Source organism: Microchirus variegatus (genome assembly GCF_963457635.1).
Source record: "Microchirus variegatus genome assembly, chromosome: 2".
NCBI lineage: Eukaryota > Metazoa > Chordata > Actinopteri > Pleuronectiformes > Soleidae > Microchirus > Microchirus variegatus.
In genome coordinates, this window is record NC_139803.1 from 11484841 (window position 1) to 11503712 (window position 18872).

Here is an 18872-nt window from a genome sequence, read left to right on the forward strand (position 1 = left end):
CTGTTTTTGGACTCAAAATCCAAATTAAACACCCAAAATCTGGTGTTTGTGCACAACTAGAGTGTTTTTCTTTATTTTTAATTGTTAATGTACTATCTTAAAGGTGCATTATGTAATAAATCTAAAGCAACTGACCATAAAATCCTCCTAATATGTCACAGAGACTCAGGAATAATGTTCATATAACAAACTGAACTCACCAACAACAACAGTACAGCCAAAATATTTGCATTAAAAAAATATTTTGCAGACTGCAAATCATGTTTATGTTTTGAAATCATGTTTTGGCATGTGGCGCCACCTACCGCCATCTCCCAATCATTGCAGTCAGTAGAGTCTCAGCTGCCGAGCAACCACGGGTTGCCAGTTACGTCAGAAAACGAAACCTAAAAGACCTTGGTATTTTGAATTTGAATGTAGCAACTGTTTTTGGCCACATTCTTACATATGGCACCTTTAACATGCAGTAAATTGTAAATAGCTGCAAGATAGGTTATTCTGGAAAAATAAGCAAAATCGCTTACTCACGGGACATTTTCTGGCCCTTTTATGGTTAAAACAAGCAAAAAAGTCCATTATGCGGCTTAGATATTAAAGGGTTAAGGACATAAAATATCTGTGATAAAAGCAGGTGATTGTCTGGTTGTACTTCCAACATTGGGTAAATAATGGTTTAATAATGTAAAATAATAAGTCCAATTTATCTTTCTTTTTTTTTTTTTTTTTCAATTGATGGTGGTTGTTTGTTTAATAATGATCATCAACTGGAGATTTTTTTTTCCTTTTTTTTTTTTTAATTTTCACCTCCCACAGAGTCATTGTCATGGTGAGGGTATATTGCACTGGCATGGAGGCAGACTGGGCCCCTGCTCAGGCTCTAACCCATGGCTCTCATTTGCAGCCTTTAATAGTCGTCTATATTATACTCTAATCTGCCTGATCCCAATTTAATGCCGCTCCCTGAACCAGACGTGGCAGGAATACTAAACAGGGGGGGGGGGGGGCTATCACGTGCAGAGTGGAGAGCTTCTGCCTTGTCTGTTTAATGTGTACTTGTGTTGGGGTGGAGGAGAATGTGGCTGGGTAAAGTGGGGTTGTGGTGGTGGGGGGGGGGGTTATAACTGAGAACAAATAGGGTCACTCTCATCACTGCAGATGGTGTCTTAACAAGATATTTACTCTCGCATTGTGTAGTATTTTTATGACAGAAAGAGATTAATTCTGCCAATGAGGCGACATCATTAAATGTCATACATTGCATATTTTTTTCCACGAGTGTTTGCATCTATAAACGCGGGAGAATACGGACACGCGCAAAAGTGACACGTCGAGTCATGAAACAAGTTGATCTGTGTCATAAACACAGACATCACACGGACATTAAAAAAAAAGAAAGGGAAAAGAACAGCGCAATTAACCCGTCTATTCATAGACATCTGCTGTCAAGGGGATGTGGCACGCGGCAGGGCCTGAGGACACAGGGGCATTGTGGGTAACGCTTCAGACTCTCTTTATGACAGGTATACGCAACATTCACAACATATGCATTGTGAAACACAAATAACCACGCTATAAACAAACCGATTTCGCCAAATTAAAAGTGACAGTTGGCGCGACAGCGGAATAAACTGAGCTGTTTCCCGTGTGCGATCAAGCTGTTGTTCCATAAACAAAGAGAGTGAAGACTGTTATAATTATGTCAAGATAAAACCTTATAACCCACATCAATGTGTGGTTCACATCACACACATTAAAAAAGTATTGCAGAGTAAGAAAATTAAAGATTGGAATCCAATGTCAGTGTTCAGGCCAGATTCATAGTCTGATGTTTGTATGAATTATAAATGTGTAATTAGGCGAGACAAGTCATGCATTTTGTCCTGGAGCTGCTGACTGTCTCTCGTTTTATTTTTTAACTAAAATTTACGGCTAAACTGAAGCATGATTTTGGCAAAAATGGAGACTAAACTGAGTGGATGTGAAGCCAGACGCAGCCCATCACTCAACAATGATGATCATCCATGGACACGTCCACACATGTCATCGTATCTCAGCAGGTGATTTCGTAAACACGCCATTAAACTGTTTTCTTAAAAAAAAGAGTGGAAAATCTTGAAAGAAAGGACGAGGCATAAGTTAAGAAGCAGCCCTGTCCATGTTTGAAATTAGCTGGTGTTCTAGGGGAAATCTCATCACTACCCCTGTGCTCCATTGCTATCGGAGCCAGGTTTGGAATAAATCATGTAAAAGGCTAATGCTATCAGGGTTATGAGGGTTTACACGAGGCAATGTCTTCCCCTTGATGACATGCCACTGAGCACAGTGAGACCTCGCCAAGTGGAGGTAAAAAAAAAAAAAAAACCTCGCCTTGGGCACTTTCTGTGACCTTTACACAGGAAGTTGGGATTAAGGTAGATGGGGTGTGAAAAGGCATGCATTTTTATGAACGAGAACATAGCCGGATGTATCTGCCTCGTGTGTGTGTGTGTGTGTGTGAGAGTGTGTTTTCCACTCTTCCACTACCTCCTCCCACCACACTGAGCTCTCCCATGTTGGCTGCCAAAAGCGGCAGGTTCTATCTGCAGTGCGACGGAGTGGAGATGGCCGACTGGGGGATCATTACAAGGGCCATAAAAGAGCGATTTACAGGACGGCCAGTGAGTGGAGTCAGCACGGTCCCCGACGAAAAGCCCAAAATGGAGAATCAGAGACCAGCAGGGAATGTGATGACTTAAACATGAAGGTGAGGGACGTGGCAGCTTTAGTGGCATCTGGTTTATGGTCAGTGGAATCCTGGGCCGAGGAGGGAAATAAGGTGCAGCTCGATTTTTTGATGTTTGATTAGAGAGTGCACTTTGGAAGAGGTAAAAGTAGACAAGCCGTCGTGGTTAAAAACCAACACCTGAAAGCACACTGCTGTAAAGTCACAGTTGATCGTATTCAGTGACATTTATTGTGCTGCAAGAAAGGGATTTCTTGATTGGATTAACATCAGAAATTATTAGAAATTATACGTTGCTTGTCTTGGTTTCCATAAATCATCGTTCATTCTCGGGGTGTACCAACTCCAGAATTGCGTGGATATTAGGTACAAACTTGATTTCTCATATCGGCGATTTTTCTTAGCCTCTATCAACTCTTGAAGGAGATGCTTATCTGGTGTTTTTAAACAGTAAATGCATCACTGTGTTCACCTGCCAACTCTCTGACTGCGTGTGCCTGCTGTTTGCTCTTGAGTGGCTGGAGTACACTGGCCTTTCACAGCTTTTTCAGTTCAAAGAAATCTGCCTGCTGTGGCAAAAAAGAAAAGTACACTGAGAGATGAACAAATAAACAAAGAGCTGAAGAACTAACTATAAAGCTCAATAAAGGAGAGTTCAGGTGATGGGTCTCTGTAGGATTACTGCCAGAGATTCCCATATCAGACCATTTTAGTTAACATTAATTGCATTATGTTTTTTCTCATGAGGCTGTTGCAGACCAAAGATGCAATATTACAGCCTCAATATTAGCCTGGATGGTGCAGGTTTTTTTTGTTTTCTGTCGAACCTGCAGATGCAGCACTGTGCACGAAAAGATGCCCGAATCACGGCAGCACACGGAATGTGACACGTTTGCCTGTTTTCGCAGTAATCTGGCCACCAAAGGGGTTCAGCAAGGGGAAGTGTGGTTTGAAGAGAGAGAGGAGGGGAGATGGAGATGGAGTTCCCGCCCTTGCTTGCTCTGCCCCCCCCCCCCACTGTTTGCCAGCTAATCAGGCCTCCTGTACCCATGTATATTAGCAGCCAGTTTGTGGTAGAGTCCTGCTGGGTTCGCTCCCAACAAGGCCCCCGTTTCCTCGGGCTACATGTCTGAAGCACACCCTGTGTACAGCATACTCGTACGTGAACACACACAAGGAACCACTGACACAATCTGAATAAACCCAAGTCTCCTTTTCAAACTTTCCCTTTCACTCTCTATCTGGTCATACATTTCTCTTCTCTCTGAGGGTGCATCCAGGGCTGTAAGTCTTTGGTTTGTGCAAAATCTCCATGTGCCTGTGGAGGATTCTGCCTCCTGTTCAAAGCAGGTGTGCAGAGATAACATTATTAACAGCCCCGCGTCTATATATATATATATATGTGTGTGTTTGTGTGTGTGTACAGTAATATATAGTACTGTCCAAAGACCTCAAGGCACCACCGGCTTTTTGGTTTGGTGTAATAGACTTTTTTTCATAGCAGATATTGTTCGACATAAAATAGTAGGATTGTCAGCAGTTGTTTATGATGGACCAGAATAATGGAGAACAGCTATGTGAACCAGGACACATAGCAGCACTGACAATTGGGACATTGTCTTGTAGCTTTTTACTGATAAATAGTCCAAAATAAACATTCTCTATTGCGCATGCAGCAGCAGCAGAAGCTACTTCACAGCTACATTGCTGACACTGGTCACCACTGGCCTCATCATACGTGTACGGTACACCCACTCACCAACTTTTCACACTTACTCTTCTCTACTTTCTCCAGCTCAACACTTATCGAACAACATTCTGTCTCGGCAGATCTGAGTGTAATTTGCTCTTTTACCTGCTGCTGCGGCTGCCTCTTACACTATCAGGGAAGAGAAAGGCTGCAAAAATGCAGTTTCCACATGCGGACGGGAAGGGATGGAAGAGTGGATGTCAAGAGGGGCTTCACAAGCCTCAGACTTTGTCACCAAAATGCCTCAGCTCATCAAACTACTGCCACAAATGGGACAAATTGCAAAAGTCGTGCTTAAACCAAGGGGAACATGCAACCCCACATCAGATATTAGATGTTTCCACTTAGGTATCGCCGAAAGGCCTGTACATAAACTGCAGGCACAGAGAAATTTGTTCCTCTTCTCGAGGTGGCAAGAACAAGAACAAAGTTTGTTCTGGTCAGGGCATTTCATACTTGACAAGAAACCCAAGTGCAGAAGTCACGGCCACTTCAAATTTCTGCCTAATCGCAAAATAGTTGTAGAACAAGAACTCTGAAATGGGACAGAGAAGAAATCGATCTGTTCTTGCTTGCATGTGTAGGCCTTAACTGATCTGTATTTAGCATTAGGGCAGGGGTGTCAAACTCATTTCAGTTCAGCAGGCAACATACAGCACAATTTGATCTCTAGTGGGCCAGACCAGTCAAATAATAGCATGATAACCTATTAACAACAAGCACTCAAAATGCTTCCCTTTGTTTTACATATAATAAGTGCAATTTCAACAATGTTATGCCATAAGTTAACCATTTACAAAGGGACAAAACTCACACAAACTGAAAATGTAATATTTCACAGTATGCTTAATCATACTGTGAAATTTTCACAAACTCATCTTATGTGGTGGGCTGTTTCTGGCCCATGGGCCATACATTTGACACCCCTGCTTTAGTGGGTCATGCAGTACTTGACATTCTTCCCCCCGATGGCCAGCCACTGTTTTCAGTCACCACTGAAACGCTAAATAAAGGCACAGAAAACCAACAAGAAAGCCTTATGCCAGCGCATTGATTTGCATTTCGAAAAAAAAAAACCTCTTTACTTCATTTATATCCCAAGTCAAGTGGTTCTGAAACTCGCATAAACTCTGAAAGAAACAGCTTATAATAAAACTGCTTGAGCTCTGACACATCCAGCATTTGACGGCAACAGAGCAACACAATGCACTGACCTGCTAAATGGTGAAGGGGCGGCCTGTTTTAAGCCCGTCAGACAGTGAGCGTCTTTCTACTGCTGGAGGAGCGGCACAGTGGTCGAGGATGCACTGACGCATTATGGCAGCAAGGATAAACAGACTTTATGGTGCATTACAGAGGCAGACAAACACATAGGCGAGCACAAATGTGGCTAATGCTGTCTTTGGATGTGTCAAATTGAAAGCCTTCCCTCCCGTTGCGTACGGCATGAGAGGTATTCAAATTTTTTTTTTTACTGCTTTTATTCCATTAACAACAAGTGCACATACAAGCATAAACACACCCAAGGCTGAATAAATTCTTCCATCCATTGTAGTGTGGGGAACTGTTAGCATGACAGCATGTTAACCTTCCCACAGATGCACACAAACCCTTAAATCCAGTCTCAATGCAAAATACCCAGGCTGACCAGCATGAGAGAGGCTTTCAGCAAAGACCCACTATGGAGAGGAGTGAATGATAATATGCACCATACAGGGCTCTGCACTGCAACACTGGCATCTTTGTAAAAGTATCCCACCACTCTCAAAAACACAGAAAAAAATACCCATTTTATTTCCTCACATTCGGATGCAAACAAAATACTTCAGAATAGTATCTGGCAAATATCCTACAACTGTCCCATAAGCTGCTTATAAGGTTTTGTTATGTGTGACTATATCCATAATAGTGTCCTCAGTGGAATAGTTCAAGGATACATTTAATGAATATTAATCTTTTTTGGTGACTATCAATATTTCTGTATGAAGATATACTGCCTGTGAGGATTTTCTCAGAAATCAATGTTTTCTTACAGTGTGTTCTGATTCTGAATAGTGCATGATTCTGGTAAGTGAGAATAATCTTAAAATGTGGCTGTTTCAGTCACTAATTGGTAACCAAGGAACTCATGCTAACTTTGAAAAAAGTACCTCTTGAAACCAACCTTGAAAAATCCTGATCATTCGTTATCAAATTTAAAGGTGCATTATGTAATAAATCTAAAGCAACTGGCCGTAAAAATCCTCCTAATATGTCACAGAGACTGAGGAATAATGTTCATATAACAAACTGAACTCACCAACAACAACAGTACAGACAAAATATTTGCATTAAAGAAAAAATATTTTGCAGACTGCATTTCATGTTTATGTTTTGAAATCATGTTTTTGCATGTGGCGCCACCTACCGCCGTCTACCAATCACTGCAGTCAGTAGAGTCTCAGCTGCCGAGCAACCACAGGTTGCCACTTACATCAGAAAACAAACCTAAAAGGCCTCTGTAGTTTGAATTTGAATGTAGTAACCGTTTTTGACCACATTCTTACATATGGCGCCTTTAACAATTAAACCTGGTCATTTTTTCAGAGGCTAAAGCTACAGCTCCGGCGTCACCACCTGTATCTCATCAACGCTGCTCAATTCTACTCACTCTCCTGGTAAACTGGAACTATCTGTTAGCACACGCCAGATTTAAATTTCCCATGATCCCACAGCCCATTTCATTCATCTTCCTTTTTGCCGTGTGCACAAGTGTTGTCGCTGATTGAGTGGGAAACGCTGTTGTGTGATTCAGTCTGAGCCACTTGACCCGTTTCCAATATCATTTTTTTCCTGCACACAAACAGATTCATTGAATGTGACAGAATCCCGTACTCTGTCTTTAATCAGAGAAACAATTATGATTACGGCTTACAGCGGCACGTCCTGGTAAAGAGCGGTTGTTCTACCTGAGATATTTTCAAGCATCACAAGGACACATTTGTGTTCCTTTAAAAAAATAAAAACCTTTGGAGAACTATTATATTGTCTCTTTCAATTAAGAGCATGTTTTTACATCTCTGAACTGAATCAGCTGCCATCAACTGTGAACACATCCGCAAGCTGAAAAACAAAACCCTTACCAGCTTTTTAATAAGATGCATAGAATCCAGGGGGATCTTTATAGTAAATGCCACAACTCATTAGGCTAATTACCCTATCACACATTTACTCCGCTGCTAATAACAAAGTAGGCAGAAAGGCAGATCGAGGGAGAGAGGAAAGCACACATCTCCTCATAAAGTTGGCATTCTAGCAATTAGCGAAAAGAAACATTAAAGCCCACACACACTTCTCAAGCAAAAAATAATTAAAGAGAAATGGTAGAGATTCTCTGTGCCTTTCTCTTTTCAAAGTCTACAGCCCCCATATGAGCACTGCTCAGAAGCTGGCGAGATCAGACGTCGGTTAAAATAAAAGCGTTATTTGTGGCTTTTTGGATAATTTGACTCACTGTGGGGGACGACGACTTGAGAAGTCAAACTTAATTGTGTTTTATAACAAGGTAACAAGGTGTGTTTAGTCATCGGCGCCTCGACGAGACGAAAATAATTCCAGAATCCCATTCTGCGTCGCTTTATCTGAAAACAGAACAGCGAGGATTTCACTTAGGGAGCTGCAAATAGTCATATCGACGGCACATGCTGGTGAAGCCTCGGCTCTCGTCGCTCCCTGAGCCCGATCGCTGCCACTGACACCGTTGATCACCACGTTTTAATTGGCCATCACACACATTTACAGACTCAGCTGGCTCTATAGTCTCCATAGCGCCATTTAAGCGCAAAGCGAGTCAAGTTATCATGGTATAATTTTACCCCGCTGTCCCTGTTGTGTCACATAAAGACACCGGTGATATACAGCTGCATTTGCTCTCCGTAAAAAGTAAACGGCGGAGACTCTGATACGCTTTAAAACGTGGTTTAGTGGACGTTTTTTTTAACTCTGCGCTGCACATATTACAGCAAATATGTTGTTAAAGGGGCAAAACCATAACTTAGCATGTGAAATAAATTTGACTTGTTATAGTTATTACGACCCGAGATGTGACAACAGCAGTGTTGTGTGTTTTGTATATCAGGAGGAGGCTACAACATGAAGTCTGGGTGGTCAGCGTCTTGCCCAAGGACTTTTTTGTTAACTTCCTGTCATGAACCTTTTGGTGAGGGGGAGGGGGGGGATTTATACACAGACAAAAAGCTTAACCTCATGAGAAGAGATGACCACTAACGTGCTGTATATGATAAAAGTTTCTCTTTGATTTATCCTGAAACTGAGACATTCATGTCATGGAGAAACACAATCTAGATCATGGAGGTTTTTAACAGATATTTTACCAAAGTAGACCATGAGCTACTTCTTTTGCCATTTTTTAATGAGGGCCAATGCAGTTTTTACAAGTACAGGTACAGATATTTTTCTCGAGGTGGTTAAGAGGACATTTTGAACATCACGAGAAACCCAAGTGCAGAACTTCTAGAAAGTCCTCATATGGAATGACAACAATTCTGCATTCATTTCTGGCCAATTGTTGTCGAACACCACACAAGAATAAAGTGCTGCCCAGATGAAGTGTCAATAACATGCTGCAAGAACTCCCAAATAAGGGCAATAAAGGTATGGCTTTCTGCATGGATAGTAATATTTTTATTTTTAACGATAGTGCAGGCATGCAACAGTGAGATAGAGCACGTGCAAGCAAACACAACGCCAATATAGCAATATGTTAGAGATCGCTTACAATACAATATAAAGCCATTACTGTCATTGTACAAGACAACAACATAATTAGTGGTGGACTCTTATGAAAAGTGGTGCAATAGAAAGAAAGATTCCAGCACACATAATAATAAATACCAATAAAGTACAATGTTAGGACAAATTAGAAAAGAGCGGACCACCACAGTTCCACATAATTGATGGAAAACACTGGGTCAGTTTTGCGAAAAGGCTGTGGAATTAACTCGAGTGCAGATGTTAGAGTTAACATGTACAAGAGGTGCAAACAGAAGAGTTTCAACAACTTGTGGCATAACTCATCTGGCAAAAAAGACTCATGGAGAGAGATTTAATTGAAAGATCGTCCAAACACAATAAACAGCAGCTTGCCTCATTTATGGCTGGATTAAAGTGCTGCTGTTGTAATTGTTGCCTTCGGAAAAAACAACGTTATTGCCACATCAATTCTGCTCGACTTCAACTATTTGGATTTGCGGGAGACAGAAATGTGTTATAGTCAAAAAAGCCACTCTGAGGTCATAAAACTGTGAGGATTCAAAGGGCTGTTTCATCGAAATGACAGATTAAATCACAGTTTGTGTCTGTTTATCCACATCATAAGTGTACCAGACTTTGTTCTGCCAGCGTGCACTAAATTCATGAAACGGCACAATTATTCCTGCAATCTAAACAACCTCACAAGTGACGACTCCTGGCTACAAAGCACTAAAGTGCACCAATGACAGGTGTACTAAACGTTAGTTGTCATGGTTACAACAATATACATAATATATAGGTTTGCACGAATAAACTACTAAGTTGGGTTTAGGATGTGGAGCAATTTGGTACACTCCAACATAAAGACTAAAGGAGCTGGGGATCAAACTACTAATTCTAAACTAAACCTAATCCTAACCAAGTCTGAAAAACCCCTTTAAAGTTGTGCGAACCAAACAAAATGTCCTCACTTTTCCAAGATGTCCTCATTGCGAACACACACACTGGTTTCCATACTTCATAGGACATTTCATAATCCTAGTCGGTCTTCACCTTAAAATATAGCCATTTACATTTTTGGGACTTTTTTGTCCCCAAAAGAAGACATGTCCCCATAACGTGGCTGTGTAAACAGACTTAGGTCCCCATGACATGCGGAACACCAGTTACACACACACACAGGTGACATATTGCCTTGCTTACATGGCTGTTCCAAAAAGCAAATTAAATAATGTCAAAGCCTTTGTTACAGTCGTTTGTGTTGTTTTGTTGCTGGGAACTTTTTTTTTTCCTCTTCTCTATCTTCTGTTCAGCGAAGGGAAGACAAGGAAACAACAAAAAAACATGCAGGTGGAAGGAAGGAAGGAGGGGTGGGGCTTGATTTACTGATCTAAAATCCCACTCCCAGCCCCCATACCAAGCTGCTTCAAACATGGCTGCGAACATCAAAGGCCGCCTTGTATCTCAGAGGAGCTGCTAAGGACGTTACAGGAGCTCGCCTCCGGCCTGAGCGCGGGGGCTCGCGCCTCCTCAGACAGCAGTGGCGGATACCCGCGGTTGGAACCCGAGGAGGCATCGACCGTTGGCCCCCGACGATGTAGTCTGCAGCGTCATAGTTATTGGACGGGGGGGGGGGGCGCGCCAGACAGTGCGCAGCAGTTTGCATTTGGCTGAACAAAACTAGGTAGTTGTTGGTGTGCAGCCAATACACCATGCAGGAGATCACCCAGCACGATAAAAGTGCCTGTATTTTGAATAATTTACTTCATAAATAGATAATACAAGCTCATTATAAGGATGCATCAATATTCTAGTTCTAAGCTAAGAGAGGAGAAAGCAGTGTGTTGTTTTCTTTCTTTCTTTCTTTCTTTCTTTTTACTGGTGTTGTAGATTTCACTGCTCAGTGATTTATTTCTCCCTTTGTTATTTTCTACACCTAAGATGTCTACGAGGATTTCCACACAGAAAAGAAAGGCATACAACAATTGTTATGGACATCAATTTGGGTGTTTGGCTGTATGTGAAAGAAGTAAAGGGGGGGGGAAAAACACAAGTCACAGCTTACAAAAGTTTAGAATGTCATACATATTATCATACTACATGCAAATGTCTACTTGAGGAAGGTAAAAGCATACCCACGCTTATCAACTGGGGCTTTGCCTTAAGTTCTGCTCCTGTTCCTTTCTTATTTTTGACAAAGTGTCAAAGAACTTTTTTATATTTTTAATATTTGGGATATCAGAGAACTCATCAATAGACAAACACATCACTCAAGCTGTCTCATGATGCTGCCAAAACGCTTCACAGTGGAAATCAGAATCCGACTCCCAGTTGAATGTAAATAAAGCCTTCAATAAAAAAATAAAAGTGAAATGATTGAATCCTGAGTGTGTGTTAAATTAATATACTGGGATCATTATCTTATACAGTATTTACAAAATGTATACTGCCCACTGTCTAAATGGAACCCTGCCTTATCCTATACAAACATGTTAAAACAAAGGAATTCAACTTGAACGTGAAACGTGTCCAGTGACTCCACCTCAAGCCGTAGTTTGACTCCAAAATAAGGTCTTTACAATTTGAAGAGTGTGATGCTTACCTTTGAAAATGACTGTTGGCGTGAAAGAGAAATAAACTGTGTTTTACAATTAAGGTCTGGATTCATGCTGAGACCTCACACAAAAACAACTGTTTACCCAAAAAGAAATGTCAGATATCATTTTTTTTTAAAGCATTTGTGCGTTTATCGTCCATTACAACACTGTGAAGTATTTGAGAGCGTGTTGGCCATTTGTGCCCATTGTTTTTGGCCTAATGATAAGATACCAGCTGCTGCATCTGCTGCCACATCAAATGCTTACTCTCAAGTTAATTTAATAAATTCAAAGAGAAAATGGAAGCCTCTGCTTGCCTTTGATGGGGGGGAAAAGCTTTTGCTGAAGGTTATCTTTGCTTTAAGAACGATACTACGTGAGAATTGAAGGATGCGCCCTCAAGTAAAAATGTTCAAGAGCTTACATGTCATGGCTGATTTAAGCGAGCACATTAAAAACAGCACCACTGCTTGTGGCCTTCATTGGCAAGTGGCACATCAAGTCAATTTACAATTTTCGTAAAGCCAGCAAGGGGCTATAGAGAGAAAATGCTATAATTATTCCAATAGAGGAGCAAGTGCAGGGAAACTCAAGGGCAGAATATAGTGCAGATTACCAAAGCTAGCTTGACAAATGTGGGGCAAAATAGTGACATTTGTTTCACAAAGAGGCAAAAAAGTAACACAGTGGTGCTTTCCTCCTAGCTGTACTCCTGAGAGGATCCAGCGTCTACTTTGGAGTTCAGATTAGCGCATCGTTCATCCAGGGTGGACTTTGTCGACCCTGCAGTGCCACGTTGTGTTTCATGGTAACCAACCTGTAAACAGCTCTCTTGTCAGACTCCAGCTGGGCCTGAGGGTCAAGGGTCGCACTGACAGAGGTATTTCCTGCTGCAGTGGCTGCTGGGATGTGGACCTGTGGGGTCTTGGCGTTTTGCTGAGTGGTGCCCGTCATCTGGGGACAAAAAGAAACAATCACGCATTAGATGAAAAATCGAAACCGGAAGAAACGGGAAATGCATGTTATATGTTTTTTGTTGTTTTTTTTCATCTGAGCACAATATCGGAAATTGAAAAACGAATGATACACGGATTCATCTCCTTGTGGTGTGAAAGCGATCAACCAGCCGCCATTATAACAATGTCAAACTCAAATTACCTTCGATCAAATTAGCCAGTCCAGCAAAATGAAATAAAAAGCAAGCTTCTATAAAATATGGTATGTATTTTGTTTGAATTAGTCATTTAAAGGTGCCATATGTAAGAATGTGGCCAAAAACAGTTACTACATTCAAACTCAAAATACCGAGGTCTTTTAGGTTTTCTGACGTAACTGGCAACCCGTGGTTGCTCGGCAGCTGAGACTCTAATGACTGCAATGATAGGACGGCGGTAGGTGGCGCCACATGCCAAAACACGATTTCAAAACATAAACATGATTTGCAGTCTGCAAAATATTTTTTTAATGCAAATATTTTGGCTGGTTAGTTCAGTTTGTTATATGAACATTATTCCTGAGTCTCTGTGACATATTAAGAGGATTTTATGGCCAGTTGCTTTAGATTTATTACATAATGCACCTTTAAAGGCGCCATATGTAAGAATGTGGCCCAAAAAAACGGTTACTACACTCAAATTCAAGATACCGAGGTCTTTGAGTTATGTTTCTCCGCCATTGTAGCTGAGAGGTACTGTAACTGGCGACCCATGGTTGCTCAGCAGCTGAGACTCTACTGACTGCAATGATTGCCATATGGCGGTAGGTGGTGCCACATGCCAAAACACAATTTCAAAACATAAACATGATTTGGAGTCTGCAAAAGGTTTTTTTAATGCGAATATGTTGGCTGTACTGTTGTTGTTGGTGAATTCAGTTTGTTATATGAAAATTATTCCTGAGTCTCTGTGACATATTAGGAGGATTTTACAATCACTTGCTTTAGATTTATTACATAATGCACCTTTAAAGTTGCCTGAAACCGATTGTACCAAAATCTGTAACACACCCTTATTGACGTGCGATTACCCTCAGACGATCACATTATCCCATGAGCGCGAGCTTTACAGCCGCTTGTGGGGTCTAAGTAATTTTTTAATCACTTTTCAAAAGCAGTACGGTACAGAGTGCTGTTAACACTGGCAGACTACAAATGAGGATGAAGCCGGAATGAATAATTGCTGCTTGACAGGTCAGTGGCCTTGTAATGAAGCTGTTAGGCAAGATGCATGAACCGCGTTAGATTATTACAGTAATTGAACAAGGTGTGCTCGGGTCATATATAGATTCCTGTTAAATTATACCGTCAAATATTCAATTCGTAGTTACCAACAGCGCGGTGACGCTTCAGAAAGTGCGTTCACAGCTGGTCAACTTAGATCACTGTGACCTAGTGTGCACGAACACGGACTTTTAAATCACTATCAGCATTTCAACATGTGCAATTTTTGTGACGTCTTCCTTGCAGTCGTACTTCTACCTTTTTATCTCTTTTTTGTTTTTTGCTGATATTGACATGCGGTGCTTTGCATTCGGCAGCCTTGGTTCCCGTTTCTGAGTATCCTGCACCTGCTCTGCCTGTCAAAGCACTTTGTTCACTTTCAAAAGGTGCTCAACCATATTAATTATTAAAAACCGGTGGAATCAAGAGAGAATCGTTTCACGTCTCCTGGTGTTTTCTTTGCTGCGGGGGTGGCCAAAAAAAAAAGTTACATGCTTCACAAACACAAACCACTATCTTCTTCTCCTTTACCCCACTTTCCTCTCTCGTTCATTCATTCTCTCTGAGGAAATGAGTCTAACAACCACCCCCCCCCTTTTTCCGGGGTGGGGTGAGAAGAAGCTTCAAGTCTTAATCCCAGCCCCAAATGGAAAATAAATTAGCTTCTTCACACTTAACTAGCTCTCATTTGCATTTGCCAAGTGCGCAGACTGCAGCTCGGGAGCTCTCCCCTGGCACTAATCCTCTGGGCGCAAGCAGACAGAGGTGGTGTGGATGAGGAGGAGGAGGAAGGGGGTGAGGCAGTCAAAGGAACCTGCTCTACCTCACCTCCATGCGATGATGGGTAATCGCCTGAGAGTCAGGCTATGTTTGACCAGTTGGTGGCATCTTTTATATGATTTTTCTCTTGCAATTGTGGTTAAAACCATAATATTACTCATGATTTACTGATTTAACATTGCTGCCAATGGAGGCAAAGGGAAGTCAAGGGAACCTCACGTACCAGTGGTGGTACACGTATCACAGCTCATAAAAATCCATAATGTTTTGACAGAAATGACACACGTGTATTTGTTTCTGCATAAGCTAGATAACATAAAACATTTAATATTTCCCATGGCATTGCTTTGTGTTTGAGCCATATGACCACTGACCTGTTGGCTCTCCTGGTACGATGGAGGATGAACACTCTGGGTGGCCATCATTGTCACTGCAGGTGCTGGGGATGCATGTTGCATAATGGGATTGCTTCACATTGAGACTGAGGGAAGAGACAGAAGGAACAAACAGAATAAATAAATAAATAAATAAAAAATAAAGCAAAAACATGAATCACGAGCAAGTAGTGATTAAACTTTATTTTATAGCAGCAGCCACCAGGTGCTGCTATGATTAAATTAATCCGAGATGGGATTGTCACCCAACATCTCTTTCCTCTCCACCCACTTCCCATCCCTTTCTCAATTTACAAATTTTATTATTATCATTATTACTTTTTTCCCCCTCAATCTCCCGTCTGTCTCCCTCTACATGTACTGCATCGAGCTGAAGCAGAAACCCAGGATGATGTATCAATACTCGGTAACGGCACAATGCTTCCGAGCAGAAAACGAAAACAGAACAACACAAACTCAATCATGGAGCCTTTTACAGAAACACTTTACATACCAGCAGGTTCATAATGACACCGCAAACAAACCCGACTACTTGTTTACCAATTACAGACAGCTATGCTTGTTCACTAATTACAGCTGGCTTTCAAGCAAAGCATCGCGGTAGAGTCACCTTGGTCTTCGTCTCGATGTGTTACTGCTGCTGCTGTTGCTGTTGTTTGTTGCACTGCTACCAAGCCAATCAAGAGGGCTAATTAAGGCTCTTGTTGACAGGCTAATTGCTATTGGCCGGAACCCCACAGGGCTGAGAGCTGTACCCTGTGGAATGCCGCTGTAACCACTGCCTTCACCCCCAGTGAATGAGCTAATTGTGTTCGCACATTCACACAAACACACACACACACAGACCCCTACCATTGCCCTGACATACTATAGGCAAGCACAGCAGGTGCTGCATCCTTAAGCTACATATAACCTATGTGTAGGCACTGCGTGAAAATGTCTTGTAAATTAGCTATTTGACCCGAGGAGGTTGACGGGAGTTGGTGGTAAATGTGAGGTTAGACTTTATGAGGATGGAAGAATTCGACCGCGTCAACATACGATAAAAATGAAGCCCTGGTCTCAGCAAACAGAGAAAAGTCTTTGCTATTTTACATTTCTGCAAAGTGGTGGTAAATATGTAGATCCTGTGGAGGGAAATAATTTTTTGTACTATATGTTAATATGTATTATCTTAATGTGAATACTCCTCTCATGGGGGTGAAAGGGTCACCGACATCGTGTAAGAAAGTGGGTAAGATGTCCACAGAACAACATCCCGTTGTTTTTGCATGGAAAAAATCAAGATCTTTTCCAGGCTCTGATCATTTTATGCCGAAACCTATCCCCATGCATGACCAGGAGATGATAATTACCATTGTCACTTCCATATTTCAGCCAAAAAGCACCACAATCACTTAAATAGTGCAATTTAGTGTCAGAATCACACCTGTCTTTGTTTTGCAAGACGATAATATGAAAATGGCGAGCACTACGGTTTAATTTGGTGCTCTCAACACTTGCTGGGGATCAAGAATCGGGGAAAGCGTCTTCCTTCATAGGCCAAGTGTTCACTGGATTCTTTGAGCTACTGCCCTTATTGGAAAAATGCCTCATAATGCCACATAAAGCCTTTAGTGGTTGTGGCAGGCAGGCTGCAATTACAATGGACCGGTGCACTTGGACTGAACGGTATTGACCTGCAGGAAAATGGCTAGATTATAAACTAGTGAAATAGAACTGGAACATCTGAGTGAAATCTTTGCACCAGTTGTAACATCCGTGAAAAGCTGCTGCCTCGGGGGGGGGGCGAAAAAAAACCTGTAAATCCACCAGACCACTAAAGCTAGAGATTTGCAGTGTTATGAGGTTGTGGCATGATGAGAAGAAACTATAATAACAATCAAAAAATATTGTATGAAGTGTAATGTAGATGTCTAACCTTTGATTTTAGAGGTGCCAACAGAAAATACCTTTATTATTGATTGTGAAGTTGAAGAGACTTTACCTTTCAGTGCATCCATTTAACAAGAGAGCTACAGGGTAAATAGACAGTGGCATAAGATAATTCTACAGGTGTGTAACATGAGAGCAAAATGTTGCTTGATGAGAATAAATCAGGTTTAAGGAAAGAGAGACACTAGTAAACCGTTTTATCAATTTCAAATGTCATATAAAACGGGGATTAAGTTGAGTATCCATGTGATTTCATGGTAAATTTTGCTCAGTAAAACCCAGTAACTTACATCTGTGCCCCACACTGCTGGAATAAATTTTAAAAAAGGCTCCTTGAGTGGTGTTCAAGTTCCTGCAGCCAGACAGGAAGTGATGCTTTAGAGTCAGGACGATACATGGCAGATGTTCCCCGAGACGGTGAGCTCATCGCGCACTCAGACCGAGACCTTGGCTAAAGTCTCTGTCTGGAAAAGTCTGAGACGAGTCAAACAGCTAACATCTGAACCCCGACCCCGCCGCTGCCAACATTCTGATGTCAAATGCTGGTTTAGCTTCATTGATGAGCTCTAATTTAGGGTTTTCACTGCACATCTGTGCATGTTATCATATCCCACTGCGTCTGTGTGTGTGTGTGCTGTGCATGTATTCAGGGCAACATTATATATCAGTGTTTTGCGTCGTGTTTGTTTACATTTTGTTCGTCTTCCGTGTGCGTGTCTCCACGATTCATTGTGAGCACTGATTGCGTCTCCTGGTTTCTGTTCTCATTCCAACTGGTATCAGCTGAAAGGCATCTTCTCTGTTATCAGTCCTCATTTTAATTGCAAATGCAGCGAGCGTGCTAGTGATTAAATGGAAAATTGCACATTAATTGATGAGACTGGAGATAAAGCAATTCCAATTACTGCGCAGTATTTCAGGCGGCCTCTCAAGTTCCGCCGTCCCTCGAAGGAATGAGCCACCGAACGCCGAATTTGAGCAGGCAATCGTGCATCCATAAATAAACACAAAGAGACGCCTAAAATGCACAAAAACATGACGAACAATGGCCGCAGAGATGTGAATGTACAATCAAGACAAACTGCAAGAAACACTGACAAAGATGACATTTGATTTCAACAGCCACAATAATAATAAAAACATTTTAAAAAGATCCCACAACCACCCTCTCTGGATCGACCAAAGGTGTACGGTTACACAATAAGTTGTAAAATTCGTTTGGCGGACAAATAGCGTGTTTGTTCCCGAACAAAGGCCTTTAAATTATTACACAGTTCATAATGCAAATCAATTGAAAAGTGCCTGCAGTCACAATCAAAATTCAAAGCAAGCATAAAATGGAAAATGAGAAGTAGGCATAAAATTAGTCCAACAAACATCAAAGGCTTTTCCGAATTTGGATTTAAGGCACTCCTACTTTCTTTATTGGATTCTGTGCAGTAAGAAACGCTTCTATTCACCATTCAATTTTCCAGCGATTCTCTAGCACAGAACAGGCCCCTTTGCTCGATATTGATGCGAAGCTTGGTCAGTGGCAAAGCTGCGGTTTCTCTCCATTTACCAGGCACATTGAAATGAAAATCCATATCTGGTTACATATGATGGGATCACTGCCTCTGGCCTCCACACTCCAACCTCTGCTTTGGTTTGAAGGTGAATTCACTGCACAGTGTTGAACTCCTTTTAAAATGTAGAATGGGAATACTTCCTGCTTGTGATTTTA

At 41.6% G+C, this 18872-nt stretch overlaps 1 protein-coding gene across 1 annotated transcript in view; it reads right to left on the reverse strand.

The window, feature by feature from the left end:
- Positions 1-18872, reverse strand: part of LOC310939504 (homeobox protein PKNOX2-like) — a gene marked incomplete at its 3' end in the record, with an annotated part of 55206 nt that overhangs the window by 13172 nt on the left and 23162 nt on the right. Inside the window, exons 2-4 of the mRNA XM_083904274.1 lie at positions 15194-15300; positions 12639-12775; positions 11827-11838 (exon numbers count right to left, since the gene is read on the reverse strand). Of these exons, the coding sequence (XP_083760400.1) occupies positions 11827-11838; positions 12639-12775; positions 15194-15277 (233 nt within the window). The 5' untranslated portion in view covers positions 15278-15300. The remainder of the gene's footprint in view (positions 1-11826; positions 11839-12638; positions 12776-15193; positions 15301-18872) is intronic.